Source organism: Mandrillus leucophaeus, unplaced genomic scaffold (assembly GCF_000951045.1).
Source record: "Mandrillus leucophaeus isolate KB7577 unplaced genomic scaffold, Mleu.le_1.0 Scaffold329, whole genome shotgun sequence".
Classification (NCBI taxonomy): Eukaryota; Metazoa; Chordata; class Mammalia; order Primates; family Cercopithecidae; genus Mandrillus; species Mandrillus leucophaeus.
In genome coordinates, this window is record NW_012103465.1 from 2,948,776 (window position 1) to 2,974,626 (window position 25,851).

The window sequence follows — 25,851 nt, forward strand, 5'->3', positions numbered from 1 at the left end:
GGTATTTAATGACTGAAGACTGGCGGGAGAGAAAGTATCAACAAACTGAGTAAACTATTCTTGAGGGGTTTTGTTTCTAAAACAGGAATTACTGAAAAGACGTTCTTTGAAACTTGATTTATATATTTTTACTTGCAAAAGAAAATACTGTGTTTTGAGTATGTAAGTGTGATTTGGTTTGTTTTGGGAACCATTGACTGATGCCATAATTTGCACTTAAAGACCATACATAGTTACCCGTACTTTAGTACTAGAAACAGTAAATTGACATCCTTGAACTAAATCCTATCAAATGAAATGTCCTTTTTTTGGTTTCTTAAGAAATAAAGAGTATACTAAGCAAAGGGATAATTTATATTTCAGGTTGGACAATTTACCCTAAACAAATTAAACCATGGAAAGTGCAAACACATGAATGAAACTTTTTTTTTACATCAAAATATCATCAAAGATTCTTGTTTCATTTGATAAAATTAATATTTGAATAAAAAAATTTTTTAATCAAATAGCTGTCCATTTATTCTCTGTTAACTCTGTCATTTTTTCAGTGGTAGTGAAGATAACACTGACTTGAAATTATTACTCTTAGGTAGATGGGTAACATTCTCTTCCAAGTATACCATTAAGTGGACTCTTTCACATTTTGCCTAATGAGCTCACAATCTCTTATAACTTTTCTTTAGGAAAACCAGGTCCTCCTCTTCTTTCAGACTGGCATATCATATTACCCTTTTACAAATGAATGAACGTCCGGGCGCGGTAGTTCACACCTGTAATCTCAGCACTTTGGGAGGCAGAGGTGGCAGGTCATGAGGTCAGGAGATCGAGACCATCCTGGCCAACATGGTGAAATGCCGTCTCTACCAAAAATACAAAAATTAGCTGGGCATGGTGGCACGTGGCTGTAGTCCCAGTTACTTGGGAGGCTGAGGCAGGAGAATTGCTTGAACCTCGGGAGGCAAAGGTTGCAGTGAGCCAAGATGGCGCCACTGCACTCCAGCCTGGCAACAGAGTGAAACTCCATCTAAAAAATGAATGAACATGCTGCCCAAAGATCATGAATCTGTTTTAGTAAGTGGATTTTCTTACAGGATGAAAAAAGTTGATTGTAGGTTTAGGCAAGGTGATCCTGAAGTTAACCTTGGAGTATTTTCAGAGGAGAACAAAATGTCAGTTTACTTTTCTAAGTCAGTCATGTATTTCAGTTCTTAAATTGGTGTGGGACAGAACCGAGGTACTTGTCTGGGTTGAGGTTAGGCTTTCCATTTCAATTTTGCCACTATAGCAAACATACTTTTAACAAAACCCTCAAATCCACCCATTTCTCATCTGTAATGGACATGGACATGTATATACAATTGCATAACTCTGAGAAGTTGATTTATCTGAAAATTATTTGCTTACTGTGTGAGCCAAGGGGGTCAGGGGAGGGGGACACAAGGGTGAATATAAGTTCATTCTCGATTGTTTACCATCTAATATGAAGTGAAACCAGTCTCATAAGCTTTGAAGAATTAGACTTGTTTGATCTTCTCCAAATATAGAAAATGATTTTTAAAATTCCCACATCTTTCACATAGTTAACAGCATAATTCTTCATGTTATTTACACATCAGACATTTAACTTGGAATCCTTTAGAAAAAGATGACACAGTGCTGGACTGATTGACACTTTGGCGTGACAGTTTATTCAGTGCTATATATGGAAAAACTCAGTGTTTATATCATTTAGTGAGCTAAAAACAAAAAGCAGGAGGGGGAAAAGGGCTCTACAAAGCATATTGGCTTTTACCAGAAGCTTTAAGCACAGCTACACTATTTTAACTGTTTAAAATTTTTTTAACCGTAACTTTCAAGATGAAAATCTTTAACTGCAAAGATAGGAAAGCTATTTCTACAATTTTTCAGGATCTGAAGTTTTTTGTTTGTTTTTTTTGATCAATGAGAAGACTTAACGTATTCTAAAATACAAATTCTTGCTGTTGGTTGCAAGTATAGCAATTTAACATAATTTGAGATCTATAATTACAATGATTTGTTGTTAGTATAGGGCAGTTTTGTCACAAGTTATGAGGATCCAAAGTATCTTGCTAGAATGCCATTATATATAGCTGGGGGGAAAGTAGCCACAGGGTGGGGTTTAGAAATTTGAGCCAGTATTTAAACTATTTCAAATGGAACTGACAAATTTCTGGATGGTGTTAACAACTGCCAGTTTGCATTTCCCACGGTACACTCTGCTTACAAAAGGTATAGCAAAATAACTTTTACTCTATAAACTAAGTGGGTTGAGGTGCTGTTCTCACTGGCTTTTTTTTTTTTTTTTTGAGACGGAGTCTCCCTCTGTAGCCCAGGCTGGAGTGCAGTGGCATCTCGGCTGGCTGCAACCTCCACTTCCTGGGTTCACGCCATTCTCCTGCCTCAGCCTCCCGAGTAGCTGGGATTACAGGTGCCTGTCATCATGCCCGGCGAATTTTTTTTTTTTTTTTCTGTATTTTAGTAGAAATGGGGTTTCACTGTGTTGGCCAGGATGGTCTCAATCTCCTGACTTTATGATCCACTCGCCTTGGCCTCCGAAAGTGCTGGGATTACAGGTGTGAGCCACCGCGCCCAGCCTCTCACTGGCTTTTAACAAAAATATAATAGTTTCTCCTAGCCATGGCATTCAGCTCCATACATGTATTTCCATGTAGTACATAAATCTTAATGATAGTCATTACAGAATTATTTTTTTGGGTGGGAGCAGTGACTTACACCTGTAATCCCAGCACTTGGGAAGCTGAATCGGGAAGATTGTTTGAGGCCAGGAGACGAACCTGGGCAACATATCAAGACACCATCTCTACAAAAAATAAAATTAGCCAGGCATGGTGGTGCACGCCTGTAGTTTCAGCTACTTGGGAAGCTGAGGTAGAAGAATCGCTTGAGCCCAGGAGTTCAAGGTTACAGTGACCCAATTATGCCACTGCACTCCAGTCTGGGCCATGGAGTGAGGCCCTGTCTAAAAAAAATAAAGAAAAAGTTGTATTGCAGTCATATTCATTCCTAAAGTAATGAATGTATGTGCAAACTTTGGGCTGTTTTGGGGGTGGGGAGGGAATGGTCACAGGAAATAGTCTTAATTCTCATAGTCATGTTCTTCCACTCCTCACTTTGATTTCCAGATCCCCTAAAGGTATTATGAAGGCAGGCACGGCTACCATAGCAGGAGATGAAGTATTGCATAAACCAAAACCAGCCTATGGACTGTTTTTTTTTTTTTTTTTGAGACAGGTTCTCGCTTAGTCGCCCAGGCTGGAGTGCAGTGGCGCGATCTCGGCTCACTGCAAGCTCCGCCTCCCGGGTTCACGCCATTCTCCTGCCTCAGCCTCCCGAGTAGCTGGGACTATAGGCGCCCGCCGCCTCGCCCGGCTAATTTTTTGCATTTTTAGTAGAGACGGGGTTTCACCGTGTTAGCCAGGATGGTCTCGATCCCCTGACCTCGTGATCCTCCCGCCTCGGCCTCCCAAAGTGCTGGGATTACAGGCGTGAGCCACCGCGCCCGGCCTGGACTGTTTTAAGATCATTTATTAGAACAGTCATTCGGAAGCCATTGAGACATCAGGCAGCAGAAAGGAAGGTGGGATGGAGCAGGCCCTGCGAAGGACCACAACAGCCGCAGTTACGACATTTCATTTTATTCTGATAAAGACTGATGTATGCCGATAACCTAGTGATAATCCATAAGTTTAGTATTTCACAACAGTTTTTAGAAAGCACCTAAGATTAACATTCAAATAAGGCATTATAGAAAGTTTTATAAAGAATGAAGTGTTTACTATAATTCTTTTAAAAAACCTTGGTTCATCTTGAAAGATTGATGAATTTTTTAAATATCAGAAGAAAAGGGAAATAAAAATTTTCCCCCAAAATACATAAGAACCACTTACTGGCACTTGTATTTTAAGTACCTGGGGAAAAAATGGAACGGATTTTTAAAGGCAGTAACAGCTTGTAAGAGGGCTTGTTTCATTTGACTTGGCATCAAGTAAAGTAAGAGTAAATATGCCATGGAAGACATAATCAAATTTTTCCTCCACCTCTCATATTTCCCCACTTCTACCAGACCACACAGTACATCAGCAACCATCCTTTAGATTCCAGTTTTTAAATGGCTGCTCAGATGACGCCAATAGAGTTCTTTCTCCTTAAAATATGGTGGCAGTGAATGCTAACAGGTACAGATTTATTTGATCAGGAACAAAGAACTCCTTCAGGAAACTCACTTACTTTCCTGGTCCTTGTTAACCTATCATGTAAATTCTTTTTATTGGTACACTTGTTTACTAATTATGATTGATTGCTATTTATGCCAAGGGAGCATTTCCCGGGCATGCCTCATCTATTCACTAACGACAAAGTATGCTTACTTTATTTACATAGTGCCACAGGTTTTCTCTTTTTTCTTTTCTTTCTTTTTTTTTGGCGGGGGAGATGGTACTATAACTTGTTATTTATCAGGGCAGATCATACATTTGGATCAAAAAGAAAAACCAGCAAGTAGATCCTAAAACACATTTCTTAACCTGAGTCACATCTGAAAACATAGACTTGAATTACATTTTGTTGAAAATTCATTCAACTTTGGTGCTTGTAAAAGCACTTATGTCAATTTCTGACATAAATCATAACCCTCAGTACATACGTATTTTCAAAGGAAACAAGTCATCTTAAAGTAATATTTTTCTATATGCTAATTGATACATTTTTATAGCAAATTGAAAATTCTGAGTAAACTAAAAGTATGCTTAACAAAATAAATACAGCATATATGGTTAACATATACATTTCTTAGTGTAAAGGCAGCAGTGAATTTGTGTCTCACAATAAATCTGTAAATCCAGTTGCTTTCTTTCTGGAATTTTATATAGTGTCTCACCATGTTCCACAATGCTAGAAATGTCTTTTTTGGCATCAATCTATGCAAAAATTTCTGACTATATATTTTCTCCAATGACATGTAACTTTTTTTAAACTTTTCCAGAAAAGTATGGAAACTTTATCAACCACTTGTTAACTGAACAAAAAGACTACTACCAAATGCTCTTTCAATTTTGCTCTAACAGATGTTTGAAAAGTTCAGACATCGCTGATGTTTTTGAGGATAACTGCATAAAACACCAGATGATTTCAAAGGATGAATCTTAGTATCCGACTCATTTGGCACATCCTTAGTATCCAGAATAAAATCAATAGAAATAAAAGTAATATAATTTTCAAAGAATTCATACATACTGGAAGTCTTAGGAAAAGCAGCTTCTAAATGGAAGGACTAGGAGGTTTGCCCATCTTACTATTAATAGTTACACACATTTCTCCTCATGGAGTAACTGAAGCTTTCTGGCTTGTTTGTGGAACTTTAGTTTGTAGGAAAGCATACACATAAGGCCAAATCTTATTAGTTTCTGTTCCGGAGAATGTTTCCAACACTCCTTTTTTCCTAAAGATGAAACAAAAAACAAACAAACACAGGTCTGAGTCTTCCTAATAAGCTCTTTCAAAGCTTTTCTGTAAACGATGATAATGTAGATTTAGGAGTCTTGGTAAGTATGGGTTTGTGTAACCAGGAGACAAAGGCACTTGGCCAGGCATTGGAAAATTTAGATTTTAGTTTCAGTTGTGCTCTCTGGCTTACATAAATGGGTGCTTAAAAAAATAACAGCACCTATCATTTATTTTATTTATTGAGCATGCACTGTGTGTCAAAGGCTGTGTTACATGCTTTACATATAATAGTTTGTTTAATCCTTTCCAAAGCTCAAATTTTCTTATTTTACTGTTAAAAACATCTCTTTGTAATGTAACAGCCCAAATCACCAAGTTGGTAGTACATTTCCAAACAGAACCTGTTAAGATACCAGAACACCCGTCAGCTTTTTTTTTCTACTTAACTCCTTTGCAAAAGCTACTTTCTAATACTTGAGTATCTTTCCTTTTTGCCTAGGCCAACGTTTATTTTTTCCTCTACTCCACTCTTCTGAATTTTAACAGAAAGGGGAATAAAAGGTGTTGGTTTTACTGGGTTTCCTATTGACTGTCTTCATTTCTCCACAGGCAGATTTGTCTAGCTTGTCACTAGACCAGCAGCCAAAGTCTATTTTATTTACTCCAGTTTCCTATGGATAATATGGTGAGGAGTGAGAATCAGAATCCTGGGGTTGCTTTTCAAGCCACACAGATTCCCTCCAGAGATTCTGGCATTCCTCTTGCTAACACCCCTCGTCTAGCCCATGTGTACACCTACACATATACACACTGGTTTAAAGGCTGCAAAAGGGCAACCTAAGAACTCTGGCTTATTACTTTATGAAAACAGGATCCCTCATACCTTTGCAGCCCTTCTTACTAGGTTTTCAGGGGTTTCACTAAGGACAAAAGCATTCCTTCTTGATACCTCATAAAATTCGCCACAGTTAACTTAAATATCACCCACTGTTTTCTTGGTAAGAAACATCTGCTAAGGAGGGAAATTATGCAAATATAGCATTCTTAGGGTATGAGAAACCCCCCTGCTTCTAAATTCACTGGCACCTGGTACAACTTTCAAGGAAGTAAGCTTCTTAACTGTTGTAAGCCTCTTGAAGAGCCACTTTAAAAATCAAACCAGTGTCACAAGTGGGTTAATTACTGAGGGCACAATTGCAGGCACCTATTTGATCCTAAATCATGGGTGAACATTTGTCATTTTAATTTCTGTGTAATAAAATGGAACCAGCTTCAACAACTGGTCCTCCAAAGAGTAAGGGCATCGTGTTGTTTGTAAACATAGACCAATTACAATGTCCCACAGCTAAGAGTTTTTTTCTAAAACAACCAACAACACAACCATCAGCATTTTTAAATAACAATGCTGACTATTACTAACATTCTTGCAAATAAACTTTCAGTTTTTAGTTAAGTCTCGCCCTAGTTCTATGTGTGGGAGCTGAGAATGAAAAGCTTGAATTAGGCCAGGTGTGGTGGCTCACGTCTGTAATCCCAGCACTTTGGAAGGCCAAGGAGGGTGGATCACTTGAGGTCAGGAGTTCAAGACCAGCCTGGCCAACATGGCAAAACCCCGTCTCTACTAAAAATACAAAAATTAGCTGTGCATGGTGGCACACGCCTGTAGTCCTAGCTACTGGGGAGGCTGAGGCACGAGAATCGCTTGAACCTGGGATGCAGAGGCTGCAGTGAACTGAGATGGCACCACTGCACTCTAGCCTGACAGAGTGAGACTCTGTCTCAAAAAAGAAAGAGAGAGAGAGAGAGAGAGAAAGAGAGAGAGAGAGAAGAGAAAGCAAAAGCAAAAGCTTGAATTAACAGCAAGAGGCAGCAAAAGCCAGAAGCAGCCTAGAAAGACTCTCAGATATCTCCTAAGATAAGGACCCGCATTATTCCCTTCATCTTCGCAGCCTTCCTCGACTGCCCTTCCTACCTTTTTTTTTTTTTTTTTTTGAGACAGGGTCTCACTCTGACACCTGCACTCTGGACTGCAGTGGTGCAATCAGAGATCACTGCAGTCTCGACCTGCTGGGTCCAAGCAATCCTCTTACCTCAGACTCCCCAGTAGCTGGGACTATAGGGGTGTGCCACCATGCCTGGCTAATTTTTTTTTTTTTTATGTTTTGTAGAGACAGAGTTTCACCATGTTGCCCAGGTTGATCTTGAATTCCCGCCTCTTCGATCCTCTTGCCTTAGCCTCCCAAAGTGCTGGGATTATAGGCATGAGCCACCGTCCCAGGCCCCTTCCCATATTTTGATATTTTGACAGAACAAATCCCAACAACCCCTGGTACTTCACTGCATTGGGGGATTATCTATTCATAGCCTTGCAGTGGTGGTGCTATCTGCCCAGCAACAATGCATTCTCCCTTCCTCTGGTTACTTTTGGGAAACAACCTCTCCATCAAACTCAGTTGACGAGGTTCAGGAGAGACTGTCGCCACTCCCCATCTTCAAGGATGGACATGATCAGAGCTAATCAATGCCAACCCCAAGACTTTTGCTGGCAAAAGAGGCTCTTTGCTGCTGGGGTTTCTGACTAGTAGGAGGTAAACTGGAAAGCTGAGGGGCTGCTACACAGGGACGGCACACCTGAGACTGAAGCCAACACAGAACAATGGAGTTGAGTGACTGAGGCCTGATGATAGGTGTTTTTGAACACCTGGACCCATCATCTATCTGTGACTTTTTAGTTATATTACCAATAAATTCCCCTTTTGCTTAAGCTGGTGTGAATTAGGTTCTTAGTTAATATAAGCACATATCACATTGTATGATAAATACTGTTTACCCAGCTCCCCACCTCACCCACATACATAGTTTCTTGGAGCCTGACAGGGACTGGATCTAATTGTCCATGTGGACCAAGGGCCTACCACAGTGTCAAGAGAGTAAACAATAATTGCTGACAATGAATGATTTAATAGACACCAGGGCTGTTGTAGGACTTCCCAGGATCTCTCACTTAATTCCTTTAACAACCCTGTAAAGCAGATGCTGTTTAATATTGCCTGACTTTACAAATAAGGGATTTGCAGCATGGAGGTTAAATAGCTTGCCTAGGGCAAAAGAGATGGTAATTTTCAGAACCAGTCTCATTAAACAAATGACAAAATTATAGTAACAGTTACTATAAAAAGTGGTTTGCCAACGTAATTTTATGCTCCAGAAACAATTAAGACGGTTTGAAAGGTCAGGCATGGTGGCTTATACCTGTAATCCCAATGCTTTGGGAGGCCGAGGCACGAGGGTTGCTTGAAGCCAGGAGTTTGAGACTAGCCCGTGCAACATGGCAAGAGGCCCATCTCTAAAAAAAAATTTTTTTAATTGGCCAGGTGTGGTGGCACGGGCCTGTAGTCCTGGCTACTTGGGAGGCTGAGACAGGAGAATTGCTGGAGCCCAGGAGTTCAAGGCTGCAGTGAACTATGATAGAACCACTGCACTCCAGCCTGGGTGACAGAGTGAGACTCTGTCTCTAAAATAAATAAATAAATAAATAAATAAATAAATAAATAAATAAATGTTTGGAAATGGTTGCTTCAGATTTTTACTGCATACGTGCCCTATTACAACAACAATAATAATAGCTAACATTTCTATAGTGCTTTCTATGTGTCATAGAAAGTTACCCATATTAATCTTTTAACCCTTTATTCTCTTCCCCAATTTATAGAGGAAAAAACAGGCAGAGGTTAAGCAGAAGGTGAAGGTGAAGATGGTGAGCTGGGACTTGAACTTAGGTATTCTGGCTTCAGAGTCTGTGTTCTGCCTATGATACTGTTCTGCCCTGATCAGGATCAGTATTCAGTAAGTACACAAATGAAAGGGGAGGCAGTAAATCCTCTGTAAGAAGTGGGAAGGCTCAGTAAGAAAACTGGACTATTTCTTAGCCTAAGTCAAATACTCATTCAGTACAGTTCCTGTATGTGTTGCAGACAAAACAATGTTAAAATGTAAGCTTTTAAAGACTGCTAGCCAATTACAGAGTCAGAGGGATTAGCCGCCATCTGACATTCTTCCACACCATAGCATCCTGTATTGGCAAATGTGGTGGGCAATATTAGGTTTGCCTTCCCAGCATTCATTCCAGCCCTCCCTCCGCTACCAACGATTCCCAGCTTACAATGATTCAACGCAGGATTTTTCAGTTTTATGATGGTGCGAAAGCAACATGCATTCAGTAGAAATTGTACCTCAAGCACCTGTACGACCATTCTGCTTTTCAATTTCAGTACAATATTCAGCAAATTATGTGAGATATTCAACACTTTATTACAAAACAGGATTTGTGTTAGATGATTTCGCCCAACTGTAGGCTAATCTAAGTGTTCTGAGCACGTTTAAGGCAGGCTAAGTTATGGTGCTTGGTATTTTCAAATTACAATGGATTTATCAGGACGTAATTTCATTGTAAATTGCGGAACATCTGCACATAGCAGAGTTTGGGTGAGACTGTCGCACTACCAACTCTAGATGTGGACTGGTCAGTGTAATTAGTGTAATCATTCCCACCCCAATGACTGGTTCTGCAGTGGGCAGTAACCCAAGCCTGTAACAGTGAGTGCCAGGCATTCCCTGACTGCAGTTCAAGCTGGCTCCATCTGAGTGGTGCTCTGGGCTTCTATTCACTGGAGGAAAGGTTACCCCTCAGCCCTTCATAGAAAAGGAAGCCCTGGCTGTTCCTGCAAATGTCTGCTACCATGCAGGAAGCCTAAGGACAAAGCCAATACACACAGGAAGGCAAAACCAAGAGAATGGCTACACTGATCAAACCCAGGTGTGACTGAAGCCCAACTTACCTTCTGGACTTCTGTTACACAAGTTAATGTATTTCCTTTATTACTTAAGCCCATGTGAACTGGGCCTTTTGGCATTTTAGCATTTCAGCTGTAGAGGAAGGAAAATCAAAACTAGACTTAGTGCACCACTATGCAAGAGAAGTTCTGAAAAGCAAAAACTCACTGGTAATATTCCAGGACTGGCTTTGTTTGGTCTTCATAAGCCTTTAGTCTCTTGATAACCGTCTCTGGTTTATCATCCTCACGCTGAATGAGAGGCTCCCCAGTCAGGTCATCAATGCCCTAAACAGGATTAGAAGAGACTAGTATCAGATATCATATTTCTGAAGGATATTTTCATAAGCAGTTCAATTATTTTTAAACAAATATCTCTGTGCAATTGCCAAGCACAAAAATGTGCTAACTTTTAAATAAATGGAATTCAACCTCAAGAGAAATCATCGCAACAGAAGCAGGGGATGCCAGTTTCATTTCCACAGTTATCAGTCACTTTAGCCTTAGAGTAAAAGGTTTTCTAAGCAGCCTCTAAGTAAGTTCGTATATATACAAAAAGATTCAGCTATAAACTGGGAATTTTAACTGCAAGTCCTAAATAAACCAAGGTGTTATGAATCTCTATCAGCCCAACTCCTAACACACTCCTTGGCAGAGTAGGAAATCAACAAATGTTTTTGAATGAGTAACAAACCCCTGTTGCTCCTGGGGCACCTTTAGCACCAAGCTCAGTGGACTATATCAGTCAACGATACCAAGTAACCTGAGAATATACCCTCGGGAGTTTTGGTCTGGCAGAAGATTTCCAAGTTCACTAAACTTATGTCTGTTAGGGCAAGAGGACTCAGGGACAGTATGCTATATGACAGTGCCACAACAACTACTCACCACAGTTTTGGGAGGGTTGAATTCAATGTTGTAGACTCGGCCACTGGCGGGATGAATCCAGCGAGCAGTAAGGCGTTGTTTAATGACCTCAAAGGGCACATTCAGGTTAATCACTGTGTCGATTTGATAAGCTCTGTCTAGGGCTTCTGCCTGTGCAAGGGTCCTTGGAAAACCTTTATAAAGTAAAAAAGAAAAAGAAAAAAGAAAGGAAGTATAGGTGGAGGGGGAGGTGGAGACAGAAGAAAGAAAAAGAAAGCATTAATGTTGGACAATCTGAACAAAAGGAATGAGGCTCACCAGGCAGGCTGATCACAGCTGCAGTGCAACTGTGATGGTGACCTGTCAACTTGACGAGGGCATGAGTGCCCAGATATTTGGCAAATATTATTCTGGGTATATCTGTCAGGCTGCTCTTACTATGAAATTATCATGTAAATAGGCAGACTGATAAAGTATATTGCCCTTCCTAATATGGGTGGGCCTTATCTAATCAATTTTAAGGCCTGAATAGAACAAAAGGCTGACCCTCACCCAAATAACAAAGAATTCCTCCTGCCTGCTACCTCTAACTGGGACACAGGACTTTTCCTGCCTTTAAACTCAAACTGAACTCATGATCTTCACTCAAATTCCAGAGGCTGGCCAGGTGCAGTGGCTCACGCCTGTAATCCCAGTATTTTGGGAGGCCGAGGAGGGCGGATCACCTGAGGTCAGGAGTTCAAGACCAGCCTAGCCAACATGGTGAAATCTCATCTCTAAAAAAATACAAAAATTAGCCATGCATGATGGCAGGTGCCTGTAATCCCAACTAGTTGGGAGGCTGAGGTGGGAGAATCGCTTGAACCCGGGAGGGAGGTTGCAGTGAACCAAGATCGCACCATTGCACTCTGCCTGGGTGACAGAGCGAGACTCCTTCTCAAAAACAAACAAACAAACAAACACTCCAGAGGCTATTTCTGAAATACGACAAAATGAAACTAAAGTCCAGCTAAAGAAACACTATTAATGCAAAAGCTCAAAACCCTAACAGATAAGCAGATGTGTTACATAGCTAAACAATGTAGTTCAAAAATAGACAGGCAAATGTACCTGATGAGTGAATTCAGAAATACACCCAAACATATTAGGGAATTTAAAATAATACTTTGATCACAAACTTTTGACTTTGCAATGTTGTTACTAAGGACATTTTGTCCAGAATACCAGAAAAAAATTAAAATTAGTAGAAATAATATATTTTCTTTTTTTTCTTTTTTTTTTTTTTTGAGACAGAGTCTTGCTCTGTAGCCCAGGCTGGAGTGCAGTGGCTGGATCTCAGCTCACTGCAAGCTCCGCCTCCCAGGTTTATGCCATTCTCCTGCCTCAGCCTCCCACGTAGCTGGGACTACAGGCGCCCGCCACCTCACCCAGCTAGTTTTTTGTATTTTTTAGTAGAGACGGGGTTTCACCATGTTAGCCTGGATGGTCTCGATCTCCTGACCTCGTGATCCGCCCGTCTCGGCCTCCCAAAGTGCTGGGATTACAGGCTTGAGCCACCGCGCCCGGCCAAAATAATATATTTTCAAAAATGACAAAAGTTAGGCCAGGCATGGTGGCTCACACCTGTAATACCAGCACTTTGAGAGGCTAAGGCAGGAGGATTCCTTGAGCCCAGGAGTTTGAGACCAGCCTGGGCAACATAGCAAGACCCCTTCTCCATAAATAAAAACATCAACAAAATTAGCAGGGCATAGTGGCACATGCCTGTGGTCCCAGCTACTCAGAAGGCTGAGGCAGGAGGATCGCCTGAGCTCAGGAGATCAAGGCTGCAATAAGCCATGATGACACTGCTGTACTCCAGCCTGGTGACAGAGCAAAACACTGTCTCCATTTAAAAAAAAAAAAAAAAAGTTAAAACTGCACATGCATAATTTGTTACAGCAAAAATAATGTCTGAAAAATTACATTTTCTTATTAACAATGAAATGTGGAAAAATAGACCTTATAATGTGCTAAAATGACAGTGATAATGACTAAAACTATACCCAGGAAACCTGGATTTGGGAGAAATAATAGCCCCCAAAGAAAGCTTATAATGGCAAAATCTCAATCTATATAATTTTATAAAATAAAAATATTATAAAATTTACACTGAAGTAAGTCATCCTGGTGAAAACAATTTTAGTACATTTAATAATAATAAATGGAGTTTAACAGCTAAATCTTGAGCACTTTCTAGATGCAAAGTACTGTATGTGAAATGTTTTACAAGGATCATTTCTTTTAACCATCATAACAACCCTAAGAGATATACTTTATTATTACCACTTTATGAATGAGGAAACTGAGGTACAGTGAGGCTAGGTAACTTACTTTAGCTCACAAAGCTCACAAAGTGATGGAAGTGGAATTTGAACACAAGCTGTCTTACCCAAATGTTCCTCAGTAGATTAGTCAAATTATGATACAGACACAAAATGCAAGCCCATGCATCTTTTATTTCATGAGGCAAATCTATGTGTTAAATATAGATTTATTCAATGAAAAAGCAAAATGCAAAACATAGTATGTGTATGTGTGTGTGTATTATACAAAAATATATATAACAATATTAGATACTACTTGTGGGGAGGGGAGCTAGAAACTTAACTCACATCTTATACCAAATATAGTAGCATCTGTGGGTTCCATATCTGGGCATTCAACCAACTTCAGATCAAAAGTATTCAGAAAAAAAAAATGGATAGTTGCACCTGTACTGAACATGTAGACTTATTTTTCTTGTCACTATTCCTTAAATAATACATTATAACAACTCTTCACATAGCAATTACATTGTATTAGATATTACAAGAAATCTGGAGATGATTTAAAGTACACCGGAGGCTAAGCAGATGTTACATGCAAACACTACACCATTTTATATAAGGAACTTGAGCATGCATGGATTTGGTATCCACAGGAGGTGGGTGGAATCGATACCCCTGAGGCTACTGAGGGACAACTGTACATTTCTGAATGTGTATGTATATGTTTTTAAATCACTAATTATACAAAAAATCCTGATGAATTACATACCAAGAAATTAAAACTAATTGTTACTAAAGGATGCGATCATTAAGGATTTTGAGCCTCTCTGTGAAACATTTACAACTTTCTTAATTTTTTAAAAGGAAAAGGTATTTTTGCAATAGAACAATGACAAAATCACAAACATTAGTGCTTCACATTCCCGGCCTGTCCCATCTGGCTCAGTCTTTGGCTTTCCCCCGAGACCCTTACTGCTTACTGTGGGTTGGTGTCATGCATGACTTGACACTTTCCTGGGGCAGCATCACCAACCTACCTTAGTTTACCTTCTTCCTGCTGCCAAAGATGACCTGTCTCTCCACCCATGTAATCCTACTCATTCCTCAAGACCTCCCACAAACGGGAATGTTTTTCAGCCCCTTCCATCTCATAAAGAAGCAAGATTTTTCATTAAACTTTTTAAAACAAAATTTTTAATTCTGAACCATACAACATATTTTGTTTTAAAAAGGGGAAGAGGCCAGGTGTGATGGCTCATACTTGTAATCCCAGCACTTTTGGAGGGCAGATCACTTGAGGCCAGGAGTTTGAGACCAGTCTGGCTGACATAGTGAAACCCTATCTCTACTAAAAATACAAAAATTAGCCACGTGTGGCGGTGGGCACCTGTAATCCCAGCTACTCAGGAGGCTGAGGCAGGAGAATCACTTGAACTGGGGAGGAGGAGGTTGCAGTGAGAGATCACGCCATTGCACTCCAGCCTGGGCAACAGAGCCAGGCACTGTCTCAACTGAAAAGAAAAAAAAAAAAACTGCCTACCTCTCCACTACATTACTCTCTGTTCACATCAAATTCTTTTTTTCTTTTCTGAGACGGAGTCTCGCTCTGTCACCCCGGCTGCAGTGCAGTGGTGCGATCTCGTTTCACTGCAAGTTTCGCCTCCTGGTTCAAGCAATTCCCCTGTCTCAGCCTCCCAAACAGCTGGGGTTACAGGTGTGCGCCATCACGCCCGGCTAATTTTTGTATTTTTAGTAGAGATGGGGTTTCACCATGTTGGCCAGGCTGGTCTTGAACTCCTGACCTCAGGTGATCCACCCACCTTGGCCTCCCAAAGTGTTGGAATTACAGGCGTGAACTACTGCTTCTGGTCCACATCAACTTCTAATTTACCTTTTAGCACTTATATCTGGGCTTATCCAAGTTTTTGTTTACTTGATTACTACTTGTCTTCTACTAGAATGTACTTTCCACAAGGACAAGGACTTCAGAACCTTCTTAGATAAAGCAAGCAAGTCAGGGCTGCAGGGCTTGGTGAGGGCAGCACTGAGTGCATGCATGCCTGTGTGCAAAGGTGAGTGAATGGGGTTGAGTAGGAGAGAAGACTAGATTAGCTACCCTCTTCCAAAAAAGGATATTATGACTTAGATCTTCTTGAAGAAAAGGCTTATCCCAAGTTTATCCCAGTTTTAGTGAGAACTCTGGACTCAACTGAAACAAATCTCGTGTCCTCTCTATATTAACAAAACTAAAAATCAACCTACCCTCAAGGATTCTGCCATACCTCTGGCTAGAGAAAGTTTACAGATTATTGTAAATTACTCTTGGGTCCTGCTTCTTCTGTGGTGATCCTCCCATATCACAGAATATTATCAAAGAAAGGGGAAAGGAACTAAAGTTATAACTGATGGGATCTTAAAAATCATGCAATTCACTTCCCTCTTTCACTTTGGATATAGAACTGGTCCCAGAGAAGAAGACCGGTTTCAGGATAGTCCCAAGCACCCCTCTCCTGCAAACGCCATCCTTGAAGTCCATCTGAAGCTCATGAAATGCTCATTCTCCTGTCAGCACTCATTATTTTGGGCAGGTGAAATGCTCACGACACTCCACTTACCATCCAACAGCCAGCTATACTGGGTGAGATTTTTCAGCTCATGAAGGGCCAGCCGAGTCATGACATCATCTGGGATGAGTTTCCCTTGGTCAATGAAAGCCTTGGCTAACACGCCAATTTCTACAGCAAAGGGGGAAAAAAATCAGTAAGTGCATTTGTTTTATCCCATTCCAGGCACCTCGGAATGAGTTGCCCAAAGGGGAAGTCTGTATGGCATACTTATGTGAAAATGTGCATCACCAACTTTTCTGATAAAAACAAAGGCTTTTATTTTCTACCAGAAAAAACTATGAAATAGCTGAAATTATTTTCTTTTAAAATAAGAATTTGAAATCATCATTATTCTGAATGATTCAGTTTAAATGCCTGCTATCATGTTATTGTAGAAACTTTTCCAATCCTGTAAAACAGGTGCTGCTATTGTGACACAGTTCCATTTTTAACCAGATTAGCATTGTGATTATGTCATATTTTTATTAACAAAACACTCTGGAAAATGATTTATGAACAATTTAATAATATTACCTACAACTATATGTCACTCTTATGCAACAGCATTTTAATTTCTTCATGTTCCCTTACCAAACTATTTCTATACCTTCAGAACTGTAATACCATCATAATCTGCATATCTACAATTTTATGTTCTTTTTGTCACTTAGCATTATTTAGTAAATACTTTTCAGTAGTTTTATATAGTTGTTTCAGGTAACGATATTACACTCCAAATATATTTAGAAATAAATATATAAAAATACACTTTATTACAGCAGTACTGTTGGACATTTAAATTGTGTAAATTAGTCTTGATTTTTCCTCATCACCAAAGACTCTTGTTTTTTTTGCTTTTCTTTTTTTTTTTTTATTTCTCTTTGGGATTGTTTGCAATGAATAAATTCCCAGATGTCAGATTAAAGGGTCAAGGTATATATGAACATTCTCCTAACTCTTGGTATGAATTGCCATACTGACCCCAAAACAGATTCTAAATTGTCAGATTCATGAAACTTTAGATTTTTAACCAAGAACAGATTCTAAATTGTCAGATTCATGAAACTTTAGGCTTTTAACTAAGAACAGTAACTGCATGGACAGAGGCTGTCATGTGGCAGGTGTGCTGCTGGATTTGCAGACTGCACTTAGAAGAGGGTTTGGTAGATGTAGAGCTCAGGACACACTGAAACAGCCTTATATTAATGTGTGAACTTCTTTGTCTCCAGGCTTTGGACCACTGCTCTCGCGAGGGAGAGCTTCAACCTCATCAACAGCATTTGGAAAAAAAAAATGTAAAAACGTGCAATTCTCTAGGGCCAACTCCCAAAAAAACCTGTTATTGGCCTCTCCCCTCACCTCTCACTCTTCAGGCCAAGCCCTCTTCTAAATCCCCAACCAGCTGCAACAGATGGGTTAGAAGATGGGGTTAATTAATAAAGTACTTAATTTTATCAGTATATGAACAAGCCATAAGAAAAGATTCTCTTGCCACTTCTATATAATATTAGAGATTCTAGCCAAGGCAATTAGTCCAGAAAAGGAAATAAAAAGCATCCAGAAAAAAAGAAGTAAACCTATGTCTAAAGCCAAGGGTTTGAGACCAGTCTAGGCAACATGGTGAGACCCCATCTCTACAAAAGATTTAAAAATTAGCTGGGTGTGGTGGCACATGGCTATAGTCTCAGCTGCTCAGGAGACTGACGCGGGCGGATTGCTTGAGCCAGGAGGTCAAGGCTACAGTAAGCCATGATCATGCCACTGCACTCTAGCCTGGGCAACAGAGTGAGACCCTGTCTCAAAACAAAAAACAAAAAAAAAAAAACATAGAATTGAAAGTCCAGAAATAACCTTAAAATTTATAGCAAACTGATTTTTAATAGGATGCCAAAATAAATGAAGAAAAAGTAGTCTTTTTAACAAATGCTCCTGGGACAAATAAATATCCAGATGAAAAAGAAAGAAGTTGGACCTCTACTATGTATACAAGTTAACTCAATATAGGTCATAAACCTAAATGTAAGCGCTAAAGCTACTAAACCTTTTTTTTTTTTTTTTTTTTGAGATGGAGTCTCACTCTTGTCGCCCAGGCTGAAGTGCAATGATGTAATCTTGTCTCACTGCCAACTCCCCCTCCCAGGTTCAAGTCATTCTCTTGCCTCAGCCTCCCAAGCAGCTGGGATTACAGGCGCCCACCACCATGCCCAGCCAATTTTTGTATTTTTAGCAGAGACAGGGTTTCACCATGTTGGCCAGGCTTGAACTCCTGACCTCATGATCTGCCCGCCTTGGCCTCCCAAAGTGCTGGGATTACAGGTGTGAGCCACTGTGTCCAGCCTAAAAACTCTTAACAGAAAACACACATATAAATCTTCATCACTATGCATTAGGCAATGGTTTCTAGATATCAAACCAAGAACACAACTAACAAAGGAAAAAAAATAGATACATTAGACTTCATTAAAATTAAAAACTTTGTGCTTCAAAAAACACCATTAAGAAAGTGAGGACGGGTGCAGTGGCTCCTGCCTGCAATCTCAGCACTTTGGGAGGCTGAGGTGGGCAGATCACCTGAGGTCAGGAGTTCAAGACCAGCCTAGCCAACATGGTGAAACCCTATCTCTTAAAAAAGAAAAGAAAAGAGAAAAGAAAAGAAAAGAAGTGAAAAGACAATGCATAGCATGGGATGGAAGAGAAATTTTGCAAATCATGTATCTGGTAAGGAATTGTATCTAGAACATCTAAAGAACTCTCACAACTCAACAATTTAAAAAAATTTTAAATGGGCATAGGATCTGAATACACATTTCTTCAAAGAAGATATACAAATGGCCAATAAGCGCATGAACACATGATCAACATCCTTAATCATTAGGGAAATCAAATGAAAGCCACAATGAGATACCACTTCACATTCACGAACATGGTTATAGTCAAAAAGACACATACAGGCCTACCCTGGAGATATTGTGGGTTTGGTTCCAGACCACCACAATAAAATGAATATGTGAGTCACACAAATTTTTTGGTTTCTCAGTGCATATAAAAGTTATATATTTACATTACATTGTAGACTATTAAGTGCAATAGCATTACGTCTAAAATAACAATGTACCTACCTTAATTTAAAATAGTTTTATTGCTAAAAAATGTTAATGATCATCTGAGCCTTCAGCGAGTCTCAATCTTTTTGCTGGTGGAGGGTCTTGCCTCCATGGCTGATGGCTGCTGACTGATCAGGGTAGAGGTTGCTAAACGATGAGGTGGCTATGACAATTGCGTAAAAGAAGACAACAATAAAGTCTGCCTCATCAACTGACTCTTCTTTTCACCAAAAACTTCTCTGATGCATGCAGTGTTGTGGGATAGAATTTTATCCACAGTAGAACTTCTTTCAAAACTGTAGTCTATCCTCTCAAACCCGCTGCTCCTTTTTCAACTAAGTTTAAGTCATATTCTAAATCCTTTGTTGCCATTTGAATAATGCTCACAGCATCTTCACCAGGACTAGATTCTATCTCAAGAAACCACGTTCTTTGCCCATTCATTAGAAGCAACTCCTCATCCATTCAAGTTTTATCATGAGATTGCAGCAATCCAGTCACATCTTCAGGCTCCACTTCTAATTCCAGTTCTCTTGCTGTTTCCACCATATGTGTAATTACTTCCTACACTGAAGGCCTGAACCCCTTAAAGTCATCCATGAGGGTTGGAATCAACTTCTTCCAAACTCCTGTTAATGTTGACACTTTGACCTTCTTCCTGAATCATGAGTGTTCTTCCTGGCATCTAGAATGGCGCATCCTTTCCCTAAGTTTCCCTATTTACTTTGCCCAAATCCATCAGAGGAATCACTATCTATACAGCAGCTGAACCTTATGAAATGTATTTTTTAAATAATAAAACTTGACAGTTGCAATTACTCCTTGATCCAAGGGCTACAGAATGGATGTTATGTCAGCAGGCATGAAAACATGAATTTCCTTGTGTATCTCCAGCAGAGCTTTTGGGTTACCAGGTGCATTGTCAATGAGCAGTAATATTTTCAAATGAATCTTTTTCTCTGAACAATAGTTCTCAACAGTGGGCTTCAAATAGTCAGTAAACCATGCTATAAACAGATGTGCTGTCATCCAGGCTTTGTCATTCCATTTACAGAGCACAGGCAGAGTAGATTTAGATAATTCTCAAGGCCCTAGGATTTCTGGAATGGTAAATAAGCATTGGCTTCAACTTAAAGTCACCAGCGGCATTAGTCCCTAGCAAGAGAGTCAGCCTGTCCTTTGAAGCTTTGAAGTCAAGCACTGACTTCTCCTCTTCAGCAATGGAAGTCCTAGATGGCATCTTTTTCCAATGCAAGGCTGTTTTGTTTACATTGAAAATCTGTTTGTTAGTGTAGACACCTTCATCAATGATCTTAGCTAGATTTTTCTGGATAACTTGCTGCAGCTTCTGCATCAGCACTTGCACTTTCATGTTACAGAGACAGCTTCTTTCCTTAAACCTCATGAACCAACCTCTGGTAGCTTCAAATTTTTCTCCTGCAGCTTCAACACATCTCTCAGCCTTCACTGAATTGAAGAGAATTAGGGCCTTGCTCTGGATTGAGCTTTGGCTTAAGGGATGATGTGGCTGGTTTGATCTTCTATCTAAACCACTCAAGCTTTCTCCGTATCAGCAACAAGGTTGTTTCACTTTCTTGTGCTCCAGTGTTCACTGGAGCAGCATTTTTAATTTCCTTCAAGGTCTTCCTTTGCATTTACAACTTGGCTAACTGGTGCAAGAAGCCTAGTTTCAGCCTGTCTTGGTTTTCAACATGTCTTCCTCGCTAAGCTTAATCATTTCTAGCTTTTGATTTAAAGTGAAAGATGTGCCACTCTCTTCCTTTAACTTGAACACTTAGAGGTCACTGTAGGGTTATTAATTGGCCTAATTTCAATATTGTGGTGTCTCAGGGAATAGGGAGGCTCGAGGAGAGGGAGACAGACAAGGGAATGGCTGGTTAGTGGAGCAGTCAGAACACACACAACATTTATCAATTAAGTTTGCCATCTTACATGGGTGTAGTTCATGGCACCCCAAAACAATTACAATAGTAACATCAAAGATCACTGATCACAGATCACTTTAACAGATATGATAATAATGAAAATATTTTAAATATTGCAAAAGTTACCAAAAATGTGAAACAGAAATGGGAAAGGAGCACATATTGGAAAAACGGGGCCAACAGCCTTGCTCGACACCGAGTTGCCACAAAACTTAGATTTATAAAAAAAAAAAAAAAAAAAAAAAAAAAATACAGTACCTGTGAGGCACAATAAAACAATATATGCCTTTAAAAACAAGTGTTAGGCCGGGCACGGTGGCTCATGCCTGTAATCCCAGCACTTTGGGAGGCCGAGGCAGGTGGATCACTTTGAGGTCAGGAGTTCGAGACCATCCTGACCAACGTGGTGAAACGCTGTCTCTACGAATAATACAAAAATTAGCCGGCTGCGGTGGCATATGCCTGTAGTCCCAGCTACCAGGGAGGCTGAGGCAGGAGAATTGCTTGAACCTGGGAGGCGGAGGTTGTAGTGAACTGAATCGCACCACTGCACTCCAGCCTGGGCGACAGAGTGAAACTGTGTCTCAAACAAAAAAATAAATAAAAACAAGTGTTGGTAAGAATGTCGAGAAACTATAACCCTCATACATTGCTGGTAGGATTATAAAGTGGTGCAGCCAATTTGTAAAACAGTGTGGTAGTTTTTTTAAAGGTTGAACACAGTTACCAAGCCCTGCATGGTGGCTCACACCTGCAATCCCAGCACTTTGGGAGGCCAAAGCAGGAATTTCACTTGAGGCTAGGAGTTCAAGACTAGCCTGGGCAACACAGCAAGACCATATCTCTACAAATAAATTTTGTTTGTTTGTTTTTGAGACGGAGTTTTGCTCCTGTTGCCCAGGCTGGAGCACAATGGCACTATCTTGGCTCACTGCAACTTCTGCCTCCTGGGTTCAAGTGATTCTCCTGCCTCAGTCTCCCGCATAGCTGGGGTTACAGGCATGTGCCACCACGCCTGGCTAATTTTGTATTTTTAATAGAGATGGTGTTTCACCATGTTCGTCAGGCTGGTCTCGAACTCCTGACTTTGGGTGATACACCCACCTCTGCCTCCCAAAGTGCTGGGATTACAGGCATGAGCCACCACACCCGGCTTAAATAAAATTGTTTAAATTAGCTGGGTGCTTGGCATGTGTTTCTAGTTTCAGTTACTCAGGAGGTTGAGGCAGGAGGATCACTTGAGCCCAGGAGCTCAGTGCTGCAGTGAGCCATGATCACACAACTGTACTCCAGCCTGGGTGACAGAGCAAGACCCTGTCTCGGGGAAAAAAAAAAAAAAAAAAAAAGACAGTTACCATAAGAGATAGCAATTCCTCCCCTTGCTATATGCCCATGAGAAATAAAAACATATGGCCAGCTATGGTGGCTCATGCCTGTAATCCCAACATTTTGCAAGTCAAGGCAGCAAGATTTCTCGAGCCTGAGAGCTCCTGACCAACCTGGGCAACACAGCAAGACCCTACATCTAAATCAAAAAAAATACAGGCATGGTGGTGCACACCTGTAGTCCCAGCTACTTGGGAGGTTCAGGTGGGAGGATCACTTGGGCCTAGGAGTTCAAGGCTGCTGCTGTTGAGTTACGATTGCATCACTGCACTCCAGCCTGGGTGACAAAGAGAGACTGTGTCTCTTAAAAAAAAAAAAAAAGAAAGAAAGAAAAAGAAATATGTCTACACAAAAACTTGTAAATGAATGTTCATAGTGGCATTATTTAAAAAAACCAAGAAGTAGAAACAACTCAAATGTCCATCAACTGATGAACAGATAAATAAAACGTGATATATCAAGACAATGGAATATGATTCAGCAAAAAAAGAAATGAAGTACTGATACATGTTACAGCATAGATGAACCTTCAAACATGCTCAGTGAAAGAAGCAAGACACAAAAGACTACATATCGTATGATTCCATTTGCATAACATGTTTAGAATAGGCAAATCTATAGAGATGGAAAGAAGATTAGTAGTTGCCAAAGGCTGGGAGGGTTGGGGAGAAATGGGTAACGACTGCTAATGAGAACAGGGTTTCTTTTTGGAGCGATAAAAATGTTCTAAAATTGACAGAGGTGATGGTTTCACAACTTTGGATACACTAAAAATCACTTTACAAGGAGTAATTGTATGGTATGTGAATTAAATCGATGTTGTTTTTTAAAAAATAGAACAGATGAAAAATTCCCAGTAAGAAAAAAAATTAAAAAATACTCATAGTCTCATCACTACTCAGAGATAATTATTGTTAATGATAATATGAAAATTTTCATTGCCTGTGGTCCCAGCTATTCAGGAAACTGAGGTGAAAGGATTGCTTGAGCCCAGGAGGTCAAGGCTGCAGTGAGCCATGATCGCACTACTGCACTCCAGACTTGGTGACAGAGCAAGACCTTGTCTCAGGAAAAACAAAAACAAAACAAAAACCAGGTATTTTTTAGTTTTCTTAACATATAGATAGATAATCCTACGTGTAGTCTAATAATCTGTTTTTCATTTATCGCGAACTTTTTTTATGTTTGTATGATTTAATTAGAACAAGAAAGACATTGAGAATAGATTATCTTTAACATTCCAAAGAGATTTTTGTGTGATGAGAAAGAACTGTTATTTTTCTCTTTTGTTTTATGTGTTAAATATATCATCTTGTATACGGTTATTGTGAAAAAATCTATTTTTAAATTGCAGTATTGAATGGAAGTTACATGAGTTTTTACCTTCTCAATTATAATTGCTCTGTGAACTTTCACTTTGATCATTATGGACCCAGTTTGAATGCCTGACTGATCAAGACTGCTACCTGATCTGTGCATCTTTTGATTGCCTTACTTGGCTGAAAGGATAGTCTTGTAACTGTTGATGTTGGTTTTAGCTACTGATATTGTCACTCTTTCTCAAATGTAAAGTGTTTTTATTTTATTGTTCTTGTTGTTTTATAATTTTTATTATATTTTCAGGGGTACATGTGCAGGTTTGTTACACGGGTGAACTTGTGTCGTGGGAGTTGGTTGTACAGACTATTTCATCACCCAGGTATTAAGCCTAGTACCCATTAGTTATTTTTCCTGATCCTCTCCCTCCTCCCTGCCTCTATCCTCTGAAAGGTCCCAGTGTGAATTGTTCCCCTCTATGTGTCCATGTGTTCTCATCATTTAGCTCCCACTTATAAGTGAGAACATGAGGTATTTGGTTTTCTCTTCCTGCGTTAGTTTGCTAAGGATAATGGCCTCCAGCTTCATCCATGTCCCCGCAAAGGACATAATCTTGTTCTTTTTTATGGCTGCACAGTACTTCATGGTATATATATGATGAACTTTCTATATCAATAAGCATTTATCCACAATATTTATTAAAACCTGGAGCCTATAATGCTTCAGTTGAAGCTTATTAAAAAAAAAAAAGACTTAACTCCCTAATTCCGAGTCTAAGCAGTTTGCATACTACCTTTCAAATATATTTACCCCCTCCCAAAATTATATGCAAAGACTCTTAACCAGCATGTTCTCTGGAGATATGGTAAAGTTTTATCCATTTGATTACCTACATTTAATATTACATCTTAACAGACTCCTCATAAAAATTCTAGAGTGGACCCCTGAACGACATGGGTTTGAACTGCATGGGTCCACATGTGCCTCTGCCACCCTTGAGACAACAAAACTGACCCCTCCTCTTCCTCAGTCTACTTGACATGAAGACAATGGGGATGAAGATCTTTATGATGATCCGCTTCCATTTAACAAACAGTAAATATATTTTCTTTTCTTATGATTTTCGTTTTTAGAGACAGGGTCTCGCTCTGACACCCATGCTGGACTGCAGTGGTGTGATCATAGCTCACTGAAGCTTCGATTTGCTGGGTTCAAGTGATCCTCCCACCTCAACCTCCCAAGTAGCTGGGAAAACAGGCACACGCCACAATGCCCGGCTAATATTTTTTTTATTTTTTGTAGAGATGGAGTCTTGTGATCCTCCCATCTTGGTCTCCCAAAGTGCTAGGATTACAGGCATGAGACACTGCACATGGCTGATAATTTCTTAATAACATTTTCTTTTCTCTCGCTTGCTTTATTATAAGAATACAGTATACAATACATATATCATATAAAATATGTGTGAATCAATTGTGTATGTCATTGGTAAGGCTTCTGGTCAACGGTAGGATATTTAAGTTTTGGGGATGTCAGAAGTTACACGTGGATTTTCGACTACACTAGGAATCAGCAGCCCTAACCCGGAAGTTGTTCAAAGCCAACTATATTTCCTTTTTTGATTCAAAAATTAACAAATTTGGGCACTTCCACAAAACACAAAAGGCAGTTCAAAAGTAAATTATTTATAATAAGCTAATTTTCTACAATGTTATACACAAAAATAAGAAAAGAAGGTTAGAGAAAGGGAAACTCAAAACCAACTTTTGAGGATAATAACTAGAAATCCTAAAACATGGAGACATTAGTATGAGAAATAAACCTTTATATTACATAAAAAGTCATTTTAAATTCTGTAGCTCCCTTTAAAGTTCATGTTACCCAAATCAACCACACCTCATATCTGAATAAGCTTATTCAAACTTACTGTTTGAGCAGTTATGAAGCACAAAAGAGGGACCTGACCAAACTGTAAATAACAGTTCTCTCTCTCTCTCTCT

General features: G+C 39.7%; 1 protein-coding gene across 6 annotated transcripts in view; it reads right to left on the reverse strand.

Annotated features, from left to right (window-relative positions):
* Positions 1 to 3,549: 3,549 nt before the first annotated feature.
* Positions 3,550 to 25,851, reverse strand: part of AK3 (adenylate kinase 3) — a 38,414-nt gene continuing 16,112 nt past the window's right edge. For 3 of the 6 annotated variants that reach the window (XM_011988368.1, XM_011988369.1, XM_011988364.1), the window contains exons 2-5: positions 16,108 to 16,227; positions 11,205 to 11,377; positions 10,486 to 10,604; positions 3,550 to 5,479 (exon numbers count right to left, since the gene is read on the reverse strand). In XM_011988368.1, coding sequence (XP_011843758.1) covers positions 5,359 to 5,479; positions 10,486 to 10,604; positions 11,205 to 11,377; positions 16,108 to 16,168 — 474 coding nt within the window. In that variant the 5' untranslated portion in view covers positions 16,169 to 16,227 and the 3' untranslated portion in view covers positions 3,550 to 5,358. Of the gene's footprint in view, positions 5,480 to 10,481; positions 10,605 to 11,204; positions 11,378 to 16,107; positions 16,228 to 19,217; positions 20,791 to 25,851 lie in introns of those variants that run through there. The other 3 variants (XM_011988367.1, XM_011988365.1, XM_011988366.1) reach the window with 3 other exon arrangements.